A 17,717-nucleotide genomic window follows, 5' to 3' on the forward strand; every position below is an offset into this window, starting at 1 on the left:
TGAGGCAGGCAGATCACTTGAGGTCAGGAGTTTAAGACCAGTCTGGCCAACATGGTGAAATCCCATCTCTATTAAAAATACAAAAATTAGCTGGGCATGGTGGCACACGCCTGTAGTCTCAGCTACTGGGGAGGCTGAGGCAGGAGAATCGTTTGAACCTGGGAGGCAGAGGTTGCAGTGAGCAGAGATCCCACCACGGCACTCCAGCCTGGGTGACAGAGCGAGACTCAGTCTCAAAAAAAAAAAAAAGAAAGAAAGAAAAAAAATAAGAGATTAAGCCTCATATCTATAAGAGTCAGACTAGGAGTGTATGCCTTAAAGTCAAGATACCATTTCTTTGATGGTGATGATCTTGGGCAAGTTCCCTCCCTTCTCTGGGCCTGCTTCCTCAGCTGCAAAAAAGGAGAGGCCAACAGTACCTCCCTCCAAGGTGGTTGGGGGGCCTGGGCCCCAGGAAGCAGGTGGCAGCTCTCACTCTAGGGGCACGCCCCACACGCTGGGCACTGGCAGGTGGTTTCCAGCTATCCGCTGCTGCCACAGTGATGTGTTATGATTGGTGGCAAGGGGAGATATTCCACTGCAGTGACGCTCAGACCGAGAGGGGGACCCAGACAGGCCACCTCCCCAAAAAGACACAGACACACTCTGTAAGTTACAATAAAAAAAAACCTTCCAAAAAGAAATCCTTCAATATCTTCCGGCCCCTCCCTCCCTCTCTCCCTCCCTCTCCCAATGCCAGGTCAGCCCAGTGTGATCCCCACAGAGGCCAGAGCATCGGTGGCCCAGGTGGGACAGAGGGTGGGGTCCCCGTACATGGTGCCCATGAAGTCCCGCACGAAGTCCGGAAAGCGCTTCTCCACAATGCTGGTGCGGACGGCGCTCATGAGCTGCAGCTGCGGGGAGGGGCGGTCAGCGTGGGGCATATGCACCTAGGACACCCCCACCTGCCCTGCCCCAGGCGCTGGCTCACCTGGTAGGCGATATTATGGACCGTGAGGTGGTGCAGTGCGGCCGTGTTGTCGCTGTGCAGCAGTGCGTGCAGGAAGGCACGGCTATGCCTGTGGAGCGGCAGGCAGGGGACAGCTCAGCACAGCCGGGCCCTGTCCCCTCCATGCCCTGCCCCAGCTCCCAGTACCATCCTGCCTACTTTTGGCACGTGGGGCAGGTGCACTCCGGGTTTATGGGGCCGAAGTCCTTCTCGAACACCTTCCTCCTCAACTGCAGGTTCCCAGTAGGCACCAGGGCAGAGCCAAAGCGCTGCGGAAGAGGAAGAGCGGGAAAGGGGGGTCACCCAGGGCTTCATTCTCCCCATCCCCCCAACCCCTAACTTTGCCTCCCTAGTCCCCCACCCGTCTCCCACCCTGACCTCCTTCTGCCAGAGCCTCACCGCTGTCCGTGTGGGGAAGACGCAGTCGAACATGTCACATCCAAGAGCCACGCAGACTACCAGATCAGTGGCATAGCTGGGGTTGCAGCCATGGCGGGAGGGGGCAAAGAACCTCAGGGGCTTCCCAGGACCCCTCCCAACCCTCACACTGCCCCAGACTGGGCCATATTCCCTCAGAATGGGACATATTCCCCAAGGGACAGCCATGTCTTCCTAGTCTCCTCAGATCAGAGCTGTGTCCGTTTCCCCCAAATGCTACCCCCCCAAGCAGGGCAGGGGGTCCCCAGGAATCCACTCCCCACAGGTAGGTCTCCGGCTCCCCTATCCACAACATACCCGACCCCCATCAGGTATCGGGGCTTATCCTTTGGCAGCTGAGAGGTGCTCAGTGCCACCATCCGCCAGAACTGCGACTTGCTCTCACCCCCACTCAGGCCCCCGATGGCGAAGCCAGGCACGTCCCGCTTGGTCATCTCTGAGGGTACAGGGTAAAGTGAGGGCTACAGAAGAGGAAATGTGCCCGGTCTACAATCCCAGAACAGACCCTGCCCAGACTTCCAGAGTCGCTCAGGGAGAGTCAGAGAAACAGACAGACAGAGAGACACACAGAGGCAGAGGCAGAGACAGAGACGGAGAGGCAGATGGAGGAGAGGGTCCATCAGTCTGTCTGTCTGTCTAGGGGCTGGGACTGCTGCTGATCTCAGCTAACATTTATTGAGTGCCTGCTGTATGCAAGACCCTTTTCTCCAGTCCTCAGAAGAGGCACAGCCCACAGTCCCTCAGCTAAAACTGTTGGAAGCAGATGTGTTTCGGAATTCGGAATTTTCCGGATTTGAGAACAGTAAATATCCCACCTGCTGAGTAACAACAGCTGTCAGGTCAGGCGCGGTGGCTCACACCTGTAACCTCAGCACTGTGGGAGGCCGAGGCCAGCAGATCACTTGAAGTCTGGTGTTCAAGACCAGTCTGGCCAACATGGTGAAACCCTGCCTCTACTAAAAACACGAGAAGTAGCCAGGCATGGCGGTGCATGCCTGTGGTCCCAGTTACTCAGAAGGCTGAGGCAGGAGAATCGCTTGAACCTGGGAGGTGGAGGTTGCAGTGAGCCAAGATCTCGCCACTGCACTCCAGCCTGGGCAAAAGAGCGAGATTCTGTCTCAAAAAAAAAAGAGAGAAAAAGGACCGGGCGCAGTGGCTCACGCCTGTAATCCCAGCACTTTGGGAGGCCAAGGCAGGCAGATTAGAAGGTCAGGAGTTCGAAAGCAGGCTGACCAAGGTGGTGAAACCCTATCTCTACTAAAAATATAAAAATTAGCTGGGCATGGCCAGGCACGGTGGCTCACGCCTGTAATCCCAGCACTTTGGGAGGCAGAGGAGGGCGGATCACGAGGTCAGGAGATCAAGACCGTTCTGGCTCACACAGTGAAACCCCATCTCTACTAAAAACACAAAAAATTAGCCAGGCATGGTCGCGGGCACCTTTAGTCCCAGCTACTTGGGAGGCTGAGGCAGGAGAATGGTGTGAACCCGGGAGGCGGAGCTCACAGTGAGCCAAGATCGCGCCACTGCACTCCAGCCAGGGCGACAGAGCGAAACTCCGTCTCAAAAAAAAAAAAAAAAAAAATAGTCCAGCATGGTGATGGGTACCTGTAGTCCCAGCTACGCAGAAGACTGACGCAGGATAATCGCTTGAACCCGGGAGGCGGAGGTTGCGGTGAGCTGACATCACCCCACTGCACTCCAGCCTGGGCGACAGAGCGAGACTCCATCTCAAAAACAAAACAAAACAACAACAAAAAAACACCCCCCAAAAACACCCAATAGCCTGTCATCAAACACTGTAATATTTGTGCAACAAGATATGTGAAGACTTGGTGGGGGAAGGGGAGTGACAGCATTAGGACAAATACACAACACATGCAGGGCTTAAAACCTAGATGACAGGTTGATGCGTACAGGAAACCATCATGGCACATATACAGCTATGTAACAAACCTGCACATTCTGTACATGTATTCCAGAACTTAATTTTTTTTTTTTGAGACAGAGTCTTGCTCTATCGCCCAGGCTGGAGTGCAGTGGCCGGATCTCAGCTCACTGCAAGCTCGGCCTCCCAGGTTTACGCCATTCTCCTGCCTCAGCCTCCCGAGTAGCTGGGACTACAGGCGCCCGCCACCTCGCCCGGCTAGTTTTTTGTATTTTTTAGTAGAGACAGGGTTTCACCGGGTTAGCCAGGATGGTCTCGATCTCCTGACCTCGTGATCCGCCCATCTCAGCCTCCCAAAGTCCTGGGATTACAGGCTTAAGCCACCGCGCCCGGCCTTTTTTTTTTTTTTTTTTTTAAGATGGAGTTTTACTCTTGTTGCCCAGGCTGGAGTGCAGTGGCGCGATCTTGGCTCACTTCAACCTTCGCCTCCCGGATTCACGTGATTCTCCTGCCTCAGCCTCCTAAGTAGCTGGGATTACAGTCGCCTGCCACCATGCCCGGCTAATTTTCTGTATTTTTAATAGAGACAGGGTTCCGCCATGTTGGGCAGGTTGGTCTCGAACTTCTGACCTCAGGGGATCCGCCCACCTCGGCCTCCCAAAGTGCCGGGAATACAGGCATGAGCCACCACACCCGGCCAAAGTAAAATTTAAAAAATAAAAATAGGCTGGGAGCGTGGCTCACGCCTGTAATCCTGGCACTCTGGGAGGCCACGGCGGGTGGATCATGAGGTCAGTAGTTAGAGACCAGTCTGGCCAACATGGTGAAACCCCGTCTCTACTAAAAATACAAAAATTAGCCAGGCACGGTGGTGGGTGCCTGTAATCCCAGCTACTCGGGAGGCTGAAGCAAGAGAATCGCTTGAAACCAGAAGGCAGAGGTTGCAGTAAACCGAGATGGCGCCACTGCACTCCAGCCTAGACTACAAGAACGAAATTCCATCTTGAAAAGCAAAAAATAGGCCGGGTGCGGTGGCTCAAGCCTGTAATCCCAGCACTTTGGGAGGCTGAGACGGGCGGATCACGAGGTCAGGAGATGGAGACCATCCTGGCTAACACGGTGAAACCCTGTCCCCACTAAAAAATACAAAAAACTGGCCGGGCGAGGTGATGTGCCCCTGTAGTCCCAGCTACTCAGGAGGCTGAGGCAGGAGAATGATGTGAACCCGGGAGGCGGAGCTCGCAGTGAGCTGAGATCCGGCCACTGCACTCCAGCTTGGGTGACAGAGCGAGATTCCGTCTCAAAAAAAAAAGGAAAAAATAAATAAAAATAAGGCCGGGTGCGGTGGCTCAAGCCTGTAATCCCAGCACTTTGGGAGGCCGAGACGGGCGGATCACAAGGTCAGGAGATCGAGACCATCCTGGCTAATCCGGTGAAACCCCGTCTCTACTAAAAAATACAAAAAACGGCCGGGCACGGTGGCTCAAGCCTGTAATCCCAGCACTTTGGGAGGCCGAGACGGGCGGATCACAAGGTCAGAAGATCGAGACCATCCTGGCTAAACCGGTGAAACCCCGTCTCTACTAAAAAAAAAAAAAATACAAAAAACTAGCCGGGGCGGGCGCGGTGGCTCAAGCCTGTAATCCTAGCACTTTGGGAGGCCGAGACGGGCGGATCACGAGGTCAGGAGATCGAGACCATCCTGGCTAACACGGTGAAACCCCGTCTCTACTAAAAAATACAAAAAACTAGCCGGGCGCGGTGGCGGGCGCCTGTAGTCCCAGCTACTCGGGAGGCTGAGGCAGGAGAATGGCGTGAACCCGGGAGGCGGAGCTTGCAGTGAGCTGAGATCGGGCCACTGCACTCCAGCCAGGGTGACAGAGCGAGACTCCGTCTCAAAAAAAAAAAAAAACTAGCCAGGTGAGGTGGCGGGCGCCTGTAGTCCCAGCTACTCGGGAGGCTGAGGCAGGAGAATAGCGTGAACCCGGGAGGCGGAGCTTGCAGTGAGCTGAGATCCGGCCACTGCACTCCAGCCTGGGCGACAGAGCGAGACTCTGTCTCAAAAAAATAAAAATAAAAATAAAAATAAATAAAAATAAAAAATACAAAAAAATAGCCGGGCGAGGTGGCGGGCGCCTGTAGTCCCAGCTACTTGCAGTGAGCTGAGACCCGGCCACTGCACTCCAGCCTGGGTGACAGAGTGAGACTCCGTCTCAAAAAAATAAATAAATAATAAATAAATAAGTAAAAATAAAAATATGTGAAGACTTATAACAACTGGGATAAAAAATGAGAGATCCAGGTTAGCGATGAAATGAGTTGCAAATTTTTTAGGGCATTCTAAGTTTTTTCTTTTTTTTTTTTTTTTTGAGACAGGGTCTCACTGTGTTGCCCAGACTGCAGTACAGTGGTGTCATCATAGCTCACTGCAGCCACCAACCTCTGGGCTCAAGTGATCCTCCCTCCTCAGCCTCCCAAGTATCTAGGATCACAGGCATGCACTCCCATGCTTGCGTGCTAATTTTCTTTTTTTCTTTTTTTTTTGAGACAGATTCTTGCTCTGTCGCTCAGGCTGGAGTGCAGTGACATGATCTCAGCTCACTGTAACCTCCACCTCCTGGGTTCAAGCTCTCAGCCTCCTGAGTAGCTAGGATTACAGGTACCCAGCACCATGCCTGGCAAATTTTTGTATTTTTAGTAGAGATGGGGTTTCACCATGCTGGTCAGGCTGGTCTCGAACTCCTGGCCTCGTGATCTGCCCGCCTTGGCCTCAAAGTACTGGGATTACAGGCGTGAGCCAGCGCACCTGGCCCAATTCTCTTTTTTTAGAGACAGGATCACGCTATGTCGCCCAGACTGGTCTCAAACGCCTGGCCGCAAGCAATCCGCTTGCCATGGCCTCCTAAAGTGCTGGGATTCCAGTGTGAGCTATGGCACCAGGCCAATGTTCTGGATTTTAGACTTTCGCTCTGAGGACCTGGATGACAGAGAAGGGGCTGCAGAATTGTACTATTGTTCAACTTGCCTGAAACAAGAAGAAATTGGGGCCTGCAGGGCTTAAACCACTAGTCCAAGGCCACATATGCCAAAGGCTGGATTCAAACCTGGGTCTGGCCTCCAGGCCAGACTGCACTCCAGCTCACTGCACTCCAGCATGAGCAACAGAGTAAGACCCTGTCTCAAAAATAAATAAATAGGACGGGCACGGTGGCTCACGCCTGTAATCCCAGCACTTTGGGAAGCCAAGGTGGGTGGATCACAAGGTCAGGAGTTTGAGACCTGCCTGGCCAATATGGTGAAACCCCATCTCTACTAAAAATACAAAAATTAGCTGGGCGTGGTGGCAGGCGCCTGTAGTCCCAGCTACTCAGGAGGCTGGGGCAGAAGAATAGCTTAAACCCAGGAGGCGGAGGTTGCAGTGAGCCGAGATCGCGCCACTGCACTCCAGCCTGGGCGACAGTGGAAGACTCCATCTTAAAAAAAAAAAAAGGAAAATAAATAAATAAATAAATAGGCTGGGCAAGGTAGCTCATGACTATAATCCCAGCACTTTGGGAGGCCGAGGAAGGTGGATCACCTGAGACTCCATCTCAAAAATAAAACAAAAACAAACAAACAAAAAAACCAGAAGACTATTAACTACTGGAATCACAGCCATTCTCTCAACACATTCTACTGCACGTGGCCTGAGAGCCTTCGCTTCGGCTATTTTTTTCTAGCGCAGTGCCCTTCCACCCATTAGCCATCCAGTTCCACCATGTGCCAAGCCCATGTGGGGACCTCCTTGATGGCCAAGCCCTGGGTCTGCCAGTGCACGGCTCTACCTTCAAGGCAGGTGGCCCGGAGATCTGCGTCCAGCCCACCCTGGATAATGGCGAAGAGGTTCTGCTTGTCCGGTCGCTGATGGGCTGCAATGCACCGGTCCAGCCAGCGGATTGACCTGCAACAGGGCCCCAGTCACAAGCCCCAGGGGCCTGGTGAGGGGGTAGGAGACAAGGCTACAGGGACCAGGATCCCCTCCCCCCACACATCCCCCACATGCACACAGCATGTACACACCTATACATGGCCTCCTCCACACGTGGCCCAGTCACGGTGCTGCTGACCACGTCATCCAGCTGCATGATGATGTCCGAGCCTGATGGTGAGATGGGGGCAACATCACTGGGAAAGCCCGCAGTACTTGGGGAAAGCCTCCTATCACATGGGTTTAAGTTGGACTTCCCCAAGGGCATCCCCCCATTCCCCGTCTTGCTAACTCCCACGTGGCTTTCCCAGTCTGTTCATACAACAGCCAGAAGGAGCTTTACAAAATGTGCCTTTGTTCCTGCCTCTCCCCAGCTTAAAATCCTATCCTGTTACACAAAATAAAATCCTAAAATGTACAAAGGGATTCCTTGCTATGTGGCGTGCCACAGCAAGACCGGGAAACCAAACTTGCATCAGCAGGACACTGCTGGCTGGGCGCGGTGACTAGGCCTATAATCCCAGCACTTGGGACACTGAGGCAGGCAGACTATCTGAGATCAGCAGTTCAAGACCAGCCTGGCCAACATGGTGAAACCACATCTCTCCTAAAAACACAAAAATTAGCCAGGTGTGATGGCACGTGCCTGTAGTCCCAGGGCTTGGAAGGCAGAGACAGGAGAATCGCATGAATCTGGGAGACGGAGGTTGTAGTGAGCCAAGACTGTGCCACTGCACTCCAGCCTGGATGACAGAGCAAGGCTGTGTCAAAAAAAAAAAAAAAAGATTAAAAAAAAAAGCCGGGTGCAGTGGCTCACGCCTGTCATCCCAGCACTTTGGAAGGCTGACCCAGGTGGATCATTTGAGGTCAGGAGTTCGAGACCAGCCTGGCCAAGGTGGTGAAACCCCGTCTCTACTAAAAATACAAAAATTAGCAGGACGTGGTGGTGCATGCCTGTAATCCCAGGTAGTCAAGAGGCTAAGGCAGGATAATCGCTTGAACCCAGGAGGCGGAGGTTGCAGTGAGCTGAGATCACACCACTGTACTCCAGCCTGGGCAACAGAGCGAGATGCCGTCTCAAAAAGAAAAATAAGGCCGGGCGCGGTGGCTCAAGCCTGTAATCCCAGCACTTTGGGAGGCGGAGACGGGTGGATCACGAGGTCAGGAGATCGAGACCATCCTGGCTAACACGGTGAAACCCCGTGTCTACTAAATATTACAAAAAACTAGCCGGGCGAGGTGGCGGGTGCCTGTAGTCCCAGCTACTCGGGAGGCTGCCTGTAGTCCCAGCTACTCGGGAGGCTGAGGCAGGAGAATGGCGTGAACCCGGGAGGCGGAGCTTGCAGTGAGCCGAGATCTGGCCACTGCACTCCAGCCTGGGCGACAGAGCAAGACTCCGTCTCAAAAAAAAAAAAAAAAAAAAAAAAAAAAAAAAAGAAAAATAAAATAAAGGGCTAAGATTATAGGCATGAGTCACTGTGCACAGCATAGTGGTTTAGTGGCATAAAACGAAACCTGATGACCTATAATCCACACACTTTGGAAGGCCCAGGCAGAAGGATCACTTGAGCCCAGGAGTTCGAGACCGGCCTGGGCAACACAGAGAGACCCCATCTCCATTATTAAAAAAAATAAACAGGCCAGGCGTGGTGGCTCAAGCCTGTAATCCCAGCACTTTGGGAGGCCGAGACGGGCAGATCACGAGGTTAGGAGATCAAGACCATCCTGGTTAACACGGTGAAACCCCATCACTACTAAAAAATACAAAAAACTAGCCGGGCGAGGTGGCGGGCGCCTGTAGTCCCAGCTACTCAGGAGGCTGAGGCAGGAGAATGGCGTGAACCCGGGAGGCGGAGCTTTCAGTGAGCCGAGATCTGGCCATTGCACTCCAGCCTGGGCGACAGAGCGAGACTCCGTCTCAAAAAAAAAAAAAAAAAAAAAAGAAAACAAACAGATTAAACAAATTAAAATAAAAAAGAACAGTCCAGGCGTGGTGGCTCGCACCTGTAATCCCAGCGCTTTGGGAGGCCAAGGTGATCACTTGAGATCAGGAGTTCGAGACCACCCTGGCCAACATGGTAAAACTCTGTCTCTACTACAAATATAAAAATTAGCCGGACATGGTGGCGTGCACCTGAAGTCCCAGCTACTCAGGAGGCTGAGGCAGGAGAATTGCTTGAACCCGGGAAGCAGAGGTTGCAGTGAGCCGAGATCACGCCACAGTACTCTAGTCTGGGTGACAGCAAGATTCGGTCTCAAAAAAGAAAAAAAGGGGCCAGGCACGGTGGCTCACACCTGTAATCCCAGCACTTTGGGAGGCCAAGGACCAGCCTGGCCAACATGGTGAAACCCCATCTCTACTAAAAATATAAAAACTACCCGGGTGTGGTGGTGGGCGCCTGTAATCCCAGCTACTTGGGACGCTGAGGCAGGAGAATTGCTTGAACCCAGAAGACAAAGGCTGCAGCCAACACAGTGCCACTGCACTCCAGCCTTGGCAAAAGAGACTCTGTCTCGAAAAAAAAAAGAAAGAAACAAGAAAAAATGGGCGGGGCATGGCGGCTCATGCCTGTAATCCCAGCACTTTGAGAGGCCGAGGTGGGCGGATCACGAGGTCAGGAGATCGAGACCATCCTGGCAAACATGGCGAAACCCCGTCTCTACTAAAAATACAAAAAAAATTAGCCGGGTGTGGTGGCGGGCACCTGTAGTCCCAGCTACTCGGGAGGCTGAGGCAGGAGAATGGCGTGAACCCAGAAGACTGAGCTTACAGTTAGCCAAAATGGTGCCACTGCACTCCAGCCTGGGCAACAGAGCAAGACGCCATCTCAAAAAAAAAAAAAAAAAAAAAAAAAAAATGGGGGCCGGGCACGTTGGCTCACGCCTGTAATCCCAGCACTTTGGGAGGCCGAGGCAGGCAGATCACTTGAGGTCAGGATTAAGACCAGCCTGGCCAACATGGTGAAACCCTGTCTCTACTAAAAATACAAAAAACTAGCTGGGCGTGGTGGCGTGCACCTGTAATCCCAGCTACTTAGGGGGCTGAGGAGAATTGCTTGAGGCCAGGAGGCAGAGGTTGCCGTGACCTGAGATTGTGCCACTGTACTCTAGCCTGGGTGACAGAGTGAGACTCTGTCTTAAAATAATAAATAAAAATAAATAAACATAAAAAAATAAACTTACAGGCCAGGCACGGTGGCTCACGCCTGTAATCCCAGCACTTTGGGGGGCCGAGATGGGTAGATCACTTGAGGTCAGGAGTTTGTAACCAGCCTGGTCAACATGGTGAAACCCCATCTCTACTGAAAATACAAAAATTAGCTGGGTGTGGTAGCGGGCACTTGTAATCCCAGCTACTCGGGAGGCTAAGGCAGGAGAATTGCTTGAACCAGGAGGCAGCTGTTGCAGTGAGTCATGATTGCACCTAGGCCTCCCAAAGGGCTGGGATTACAGGCATGAGCCACTGCACCCAGCCCGGGGCTTCTTTTCTAATAGGGGCTTTTGTTATAGGGGCGTCAGTCATGAATCTAAGAAGAAAAAATATTTCTTCCTCCCTACAGCATCAATTTATTAGAATGATGAGAGGAAGAGAGGTGTTGACCCTGTGTTGCCGTGGTTCTTTACAAGGTTGAGAAAATGTTAACCGTCTTTATCAAGAAATGGGGATACTGGGCCGGGTGTAGTGGCTCACACCTATAATCCCAGAACTCTGGGAGGCTGAAGCAGGTGAATCACCTGAGGTTAGGAGTTTGAGACCAGCCTGGCCAACATAGTGAAACCCCGTCTCTACGAAAAATACAAAAACTAGCTGGGCATAGTGGCAAGCAGTTGTAATCCCAGCTACTCAGCAGGCTGAGGCAGGAGAATCACTCAAACCCAGGAGGTGGAGGTTGCCGTAAGCGGAGATCACACCATTGCACTCCAGCCTGTGTGACTCTGTCTCAAAAAAAAAAAAAAAAAAAGGCCAGGAGTGGTGACTCACGCCTGTAATCCCAGCACTTTGTGAGGCCGAGGCAGGTGGATCACCTGAGCTCAGGAGTTCGAGACTAGCCTGACCAACATGGAGAAACCCCATCTCTACTAAAAATACAAAATTAGCCGAGTGTTGTGGCGCACGCCTGTAATCCCAGCTACTTGGGAGGCTGAGTCAGGAGAATCGCTTGAACCTGGGAGGCAGAGGTTGCGGTGAGCCGAGATCGCACCACTGTACTCCAGCCTGGGCAACAAGAGCAAAACTCCTCCTCAAAAGAAAAAAAAGGAAGGATATTGAGGATATGAGAGGAGCCTAATGCCTCCCCAATCCTCTTATTGCCACCATTATTTCAACAGGTATTTGTACAATTAATTTGTTTTTTTAATTTATTTTTTTGGTAGAGACAGGGTCTCCCTGTATTGCCCAAGCTGGTCTCCAACTCCCGGCCTCAAGTGATCTTCCCACCTCAGTTTCCCAAATTGCTGGGATTACAGGCATGAGCTTCTACATCCGGTCTTAATTTGCTGAGAGAAAAATTGCAATAATAATACTTAAGCTACTACATGGCTGGCATGGAGATTTATGGACATCATCTCATATGTACTTGTCAACAATTCTACCAAAGACCTGCTACTATTTACCCCCGCTTTGAGTTGGTTCAACTGAAGCTCAGCGAGGAGTGACCTGCTCAAAGCCACACAACACCTAAAGAACAGGCCCTGTGTCACCTTCACCCCCTGACAGACAGGGTAAGGGGGCGGCTCCCCAGGGTCCTCTCACCCAGTGCGTTCTGGATCTGCACGGATTTCTCCGGGCTCAGCAGGGTCTCACTGCCGTCGTAGGGAGAGCGGAAGCGGACGCCCTCCTCCGTCACCTCGGACAGAGACACCAGTGACACCATCTGGAAACCGCCGCTGTCCTAAGGGAAACCCCACCGCAAGGCTGTCAGGGGGTGGAGATGGGGGACCCCTCACTCCAGAGAAGCGCCCTAGGACGCCGGCTCTCTCCTCAGCTCACCGTTAGCAGATTATGTGGCCAATTCATGAAGCCGTGGAGACCGTTGGCTTTCTGGATCAGTTCGGGTCCCTGGGTTGATAGAAGAAAGTGTCAGGTTAGGGGTGACAGCGTCCCTGGGGGCCCTTCTTGAGAGACAGAGCTGGCCAGCTTTAGTCCCCGCTGCTCTTTCACGCCCAGCACAAGGCCTGGTCATGGGGGGGCGCTCAATACGGCTGGTCGATTGACTTTGGGAGGAGTGTCCGGGCCTGGAGGACGCTCCATGGCTCCCCACGCCTCGCCGCCTCCCCGCGCGGGCAGAGCCCACCCACCGGCCTTAGACCCAGATGGTAGGTATTGCCCAGGCAGATGCGGCAACCCAGAGCGTCCAGCTGCTCGGTCGTGATGCCCTTCATGGTGGCCTGCGTGCCCACTGGCATGAACACAGGAGTTGCCACTGTCCCATGAGGCAGCCGTAGCTCGCCTGCCCGGGCCCTGGAGCGGCTGCATTCGGCCACCAGCCGCATGATCCGTGGGGCCGACTCCAGGGAAGCCTGGGTGGCTACTCCCGCCATCTTGACTGTCGGAACCACGTGGGCCATACCACACAGTGGGCGGCGCCATGTTGGCTGCTGTCACGTGACAGCGCGACCCCGTTCTGGAGCCCGGGAAAGCGTCGGGGGACCATGGCAACGGATTTGAACCCCTGGTCCTGGCTGGGCGCCCACTTAACTCCTACCCGCAACACGCTAAAGCGAAGAATCAAAATTGCGCTGGGAACGAATCCCATCCCTAGCACTTTCGAGCTACGATCAGAGAATCTCTTAGCCATAATTTTCTCTTGCATAAAATGTGGCGAATTACAGCATCTCGGCATAAAGACGTTTTAAGGATTGAATAAGGATGATGTATAGATCTTTACACAGTGCTTCGCCGAGGCTGCAGTGAGTTATTGGTTGCGCTTTGGTTGCATCTTGTTCATTGCTTTGTACCAAGAGATCAGTACAGGACCTAGCACATATTAAGGGTTCAGTTAGCATTAGTTTATTCAATAAAAGAAGGAGGCTGGGTGCAGTGTGGCTCACGCCTGTAATCTCATCAATTTGGGAGGCCAAGGCGGTAAATCAGTTGAGCCCAGAGGTTCGGGACCAGCCTGGGCAAAATAATGAGACTTCGTCTCTACCAACGAAACAAACAAAAAATTTAGCCCGGCGCGCTGGCGCCCTCTGTAGTCTCAGCTACTTACTTGGGACGCTGAAGCGAAAAGGTCACTTGAACCCAGGAGACAGATGAGGCCGTGAGCTGTGATCATGCCAGTGCACTACAGCCTGGGCGACACAGTGAGACCTCCTCTCAAAAAATATAAAAATTAAATAAGGAATCCCAGATTTATAGAAGAGGCTAAGGCTCAGAACCTGGCCACAATTATTCTTTCATTCATTCAGCGTATACCTGTATATACATACCCGACTAGCGCCAGACTCCATGCAGCAAGGGGAGGAAGGGTCACAGATTTATTGAGTGATGGTTGTGTTCCATTTATAATAATAATAAATAAAGCCGGGCACAGTGGTTTTCTCCAGTAATCCCAGCATTTAGGGAGGCTGAGGAGGGTGGGTCATTTAAGGCAAGGAGTTTGAGACCAGCCTGGGAAACATAAGAGACCCCGTCTCTACAAAAGTAACAAAATACTAGACCAGTGTAGTGATGTGAGCCTGTAGTCCCAGCTACTTGGGAGGCTGAGACAGGAAGATCACTTAGGCCTGGAAGGTTGAGGCTCATGAGGCTGCAGGGAGCTGTAATCTTGCCACTGCACTCCAGCTTGGGTGACAGAGTGAGACTTTGTCTCAAAAACAAAACAAAACAAAACATAATATATAACTATATAACCCCCAGCAGGCGCAGTGGCTCAATCTGCATTCCCAGCACTTTGAGAAGCCAAGTCAGGAAGTTCACTTAAGGCCAAGAGATTGAGACCAGCTTGAGTAATATAGCGAGACCCCGTCCGTACAAAAAATTTAAAAATTGGCTGGGTGCGGTGGCTCACGCCTGTAATCCCAGCACTTTGGTAGGCCAAAGCAGGCAGATCATGAGATTAGGAGTTCGAGACCAGCCTGGCCAGCAGGGTGAAACTCTGTCTCTACTAAAAAAACAAAAATTGGTTGGGTGTGATGGGGAGTGCCTGTAATCCCAGCTACTCGGGAGGCTGAGATAGGAGAATCACTTGAACCCTGGAGGCCGAGGTTGCAGTGAGCTGAGATTGCACTACTGCACTCCAGCCTAGGTGACAGAGCAATATTCTGTCTTGAAAAAACATAAAAATAAAAAATTAACCAGGTGTGGCTGGGTGCAGTGGCTCTCGCCTGTAATCCCAGCACTTTGGAAGGCCAAGGGGGGCAGATCATGAGGTCAGTAGATCAAGAGCATCCTGGCTAACACTGTGAAACCCTGTCTCTACTTAAAAATACAAAAAATTAGCCGGGCGTGGTGGTGGGAGCCTGTAGTCCCAGCTATTTGGGAGGCTGAGGCAGGAGAATGGCATGAACCCCGGAGGTGGAGCTTGCAGTGAGCAGAGATCGCACCACTGCACTCCAGCCTGGGCGACAGAGTGAGACTCCGTCTAAAAAAAAAAAAAATTAACCGGGTGTGGCTGGGTGCGGTAGCTCACACCTGTAATTCCAGCACTTTGGGGGGCCGAGGCGGGCGGATCACCTGAGGTTGGGAGTTCAAGACCAGCCTGACCAACATGGAGAAACCCTGTCTCTAGTAAAAATACAAAATTAGCCGGGCATGGTGGCGCATGCCTGTAATCCCAGCTACTCGGAAGGCTGAGGCAGGAGAATTGCTTGAACCCAGGAGGCAGAGGTTGCAGTGGGCCACTATCACGCCATTGCACTCCAGTCTGGGTAACAAGAGCAAAACTCCATCTAAAAAAAAAAAAATTTAAAAATATTAACAGGGTATGGGCCAGGCGCTCACATCTGTAATCCCAACACTTTGGGAGGCCAAGGTGGGTGGATCACTGGAGGTCAGGCGTTCGAGTCCAGCCTGGCCGATATGGTGAAACTTCCCCTCCGCTAAAAAAATTAAAAAATTAGCCGGGCGCGGTGGCTCAAGCCTGTAATCCCAGCACTTTGGGAGGCCGAGACGGGCGGATCACGAGGTCAAGAGATCGAGACCATCCTGGCTAACACGGTGAAACCCCGTCTCTACTAAAAATACAAAAAACTAGCCGGGCGAGGTGGCGGGCGCCTGTAGTCCCAGCTACTCGGGAGGCTGAGGCGGGAGAATGGTGTAAACCCGGGAGGCGGAGCTTGCAGTGAGCTGAGATCCGGCCACTGCACTCCAGCCTGGGCGACAGAGTGAGACTCCGTCTCAAAAATAAATAAATAAAAATAAAAAAAATTAAAAAATTAGCCAGACATGGGGGTGCATGCCTGTAGTCCCAGCTACTCAAGAGGCTCAGACAGGCGAATTGCTTGAACCCGGGACGCAGAGTTGAGTTGAGATGGAGCCACTGCACTCCAGCCTCAGGCAACAGAGCGAGACTTCATCTCAAAAATCAAAAACAAAAGCAAAAAAAACCCAAAAACATTAACATGGTGTGGTGGCATGCCCCTGTAGTCTCAGCTACTCGAGAAACTGAGACAGGAGGATCACTTGAGCTGAAGAGTTGGAGGCTGCAGTGAGCTATGATCGGGCTACTGTACACCAGGCTGGGCAGCAGAGTGAGACTCAAACCCTAAAAAAAGATAATAATATACAATATTATATAGTAATTGTTATCATTACAACTGGATCTGATGTCTATCCTGGCCAGCAGAGAGCGCTATTGTCCCAGAAGACGTCCTTTCAATTGTCAAACTGGGTTACTCTGGCCAAGAGGGTGTCTCCGAGAGCCTCAAGCCTCCTATCCTGTAAGAAAGGCTAAGGATGCCAGTTGCCCAGAGGGTGGGGCATCCTTAGTAAGGCCACACCTGGAAAACACCCCTGCCCACCAGCAAGGCAACCTCAGGGCCTTTGCACCTGCTTTTGTCTACAACACTCATCCTTTCTTTACTTTTTCTTTTCTTTTTCTTTTTTTTTGAGACAGAGTCTCACTCTGTTGCTCAGGATAGAGTGTAGTGGCACAGTCTCAGCTCACTGCAACCTCCACCTCCCGCGTTCAAGTGATTCTCCTACCTCAGCCTCCCAAGCAGCTGGGATATACAGGTGCCCACTGCCATGCCTGGCTAATTTTTTTTTTTTTTTTGAGACGGAGTCTCACTCTGCCACCTAGGCTGGAGTGCAGTGGCACAATCTCAGCTCACTGAAAGCTCTGCCTCCCAGGTTCATGCCATTCTCCCGCCTCAGCCTCCCAAGTAGATGGGACTACAGGCACCCGCCACCACGCCCTGCTAACTTTTTGTATTTTTAGTAGAGATGGGGTTTCACCGTGTTAACCAGGATGGTCTTGATCGCCTGACCTCGTGATCCGCCCGCCTTGGCCTCCCAAAGTGCTGGGATTACAGGCGTGAGCCACCGCACCCAGCCTTTTTTTTTTTTTTTTTTTTTTTTTTTTTGAGATGGAGTTTTGCTCTTGTTGCCCAGGCTGGAGTGCAATAGCGCGATCTTGGCTCACTACAACCTCTGCCTCCCAGGTTCAAGTGATTCTCCTGCCTCAGCCTCCTGAGTAGCTGGGATTACAGGCATGTGCCACCACACCCAGCTAATTTTTTTGTATTTTTAGTAGAGATAGGGTGTCTCCATATTGGCCAGGCTGATCTTGAACTCCTGACCTCAGGTGATCCGCCCGCCTTGGCCTCCCAAAGTGCTGGGATTACGGGTGTGAGCCACTACGTCTGGCTATTTCTTGTTTTTAGTACAGATGAGGTTTCACCATGATGGCCAGGCTGGTCTTGAACTCCTGACCTGAACTGCTGGGATACAGGTGTGAGCCACCGTGCCCAGCTAATACTTTTATTTTTCAAAAACGTTTACCAGGCGCAGTGGCTCATGCCTGTAATCCCAGCACTTTGGGAGGCCAAGGTGGGTGGATCATATGACCCCAGGAGTTAGAAACCAGCCTGGGCAACATGGCAAAAAAAAAAAAAAAAAAAAGTTAAAGAGTTACCCATAATTCCAGCTACTTGGGAGACTGAGGCAGGAAGATTGCAACAGTGCCTGGCCAATATGTGTTTAAATCTGCTTCTTGCCAAGCCTTCTATCTCATTCTGATGCCCACTCAAGTTTCAGAACCACTGTTTTTCACTCTTGGCTGCACATGGAATTACCTGTGGAGTTTTTTGTTTTTGTTTTTGTTTTTTTTTTTGAGACAGAGTTTCGCTCTTGTTGCCCAGGCTAGAGTGCAATAACGTGATCTTGCCTCACCACAACCTCCGACTCCCAGGTTCAAGCGATTCTCCTGACTCAGCCTCCCTAGTAGCTGGGACTACAGACAAGGGCCACCACGCCCGGCTAATTTTGTATT

General features: G+C 52.0%; 1 protein-coding gene across 1 annotated transcript; it reads right to left on the reverse strand.

Annotated features, from left to right (window-relative positions):
- Positions 1-648: 648 nt before the first annotated feature.
- Positions 649-12,853, reverse strand: QTRT1 (queuine tRNA-ribosyltransferase catalytic subunit 1). Its single transcript, XM_037992459.2, has 10 exons — positions 12,580-12,853; positions 12,272-12,340; positions 12,035-12,173; positions 7,374-7,452; positions 7,139-7,254; positions 1,724-1,862; positions 1,388-1,463; positions 1,148-1,257; positions 971-1,058; positions 649-893 (listed from the first exon to the last, which is right to left on the reverse strand). The coding sequence occupies exons 1-10, from the start codon at positions 12,847-12,849 to the stop codon at positions 741-743; spliced, it is 1,239 nt and encodes a 412-aa protein (XP_037848387.1). The 5' UTR covers positions 12,850-12,853; the 3' UTR covers positions 649-740.
- Positions 12,854-17,717: the final 4,864 nt, after the last annotated feature.

This window comes from Chlorocebus sabaeus, chromosome 6 (assembly GCF_047675955.1).
Source record: "Chlorocebus sabaeus isolate Y175 chromosome 6, mChlSab1.0.hap1, whole genome shotgun sequence".
NCBI lineage: Eukaryota > Metazoa > Chordata > Mammalia > Primates > Cercopithecidae > Chlorocebus > Chlorocebus sabaeus.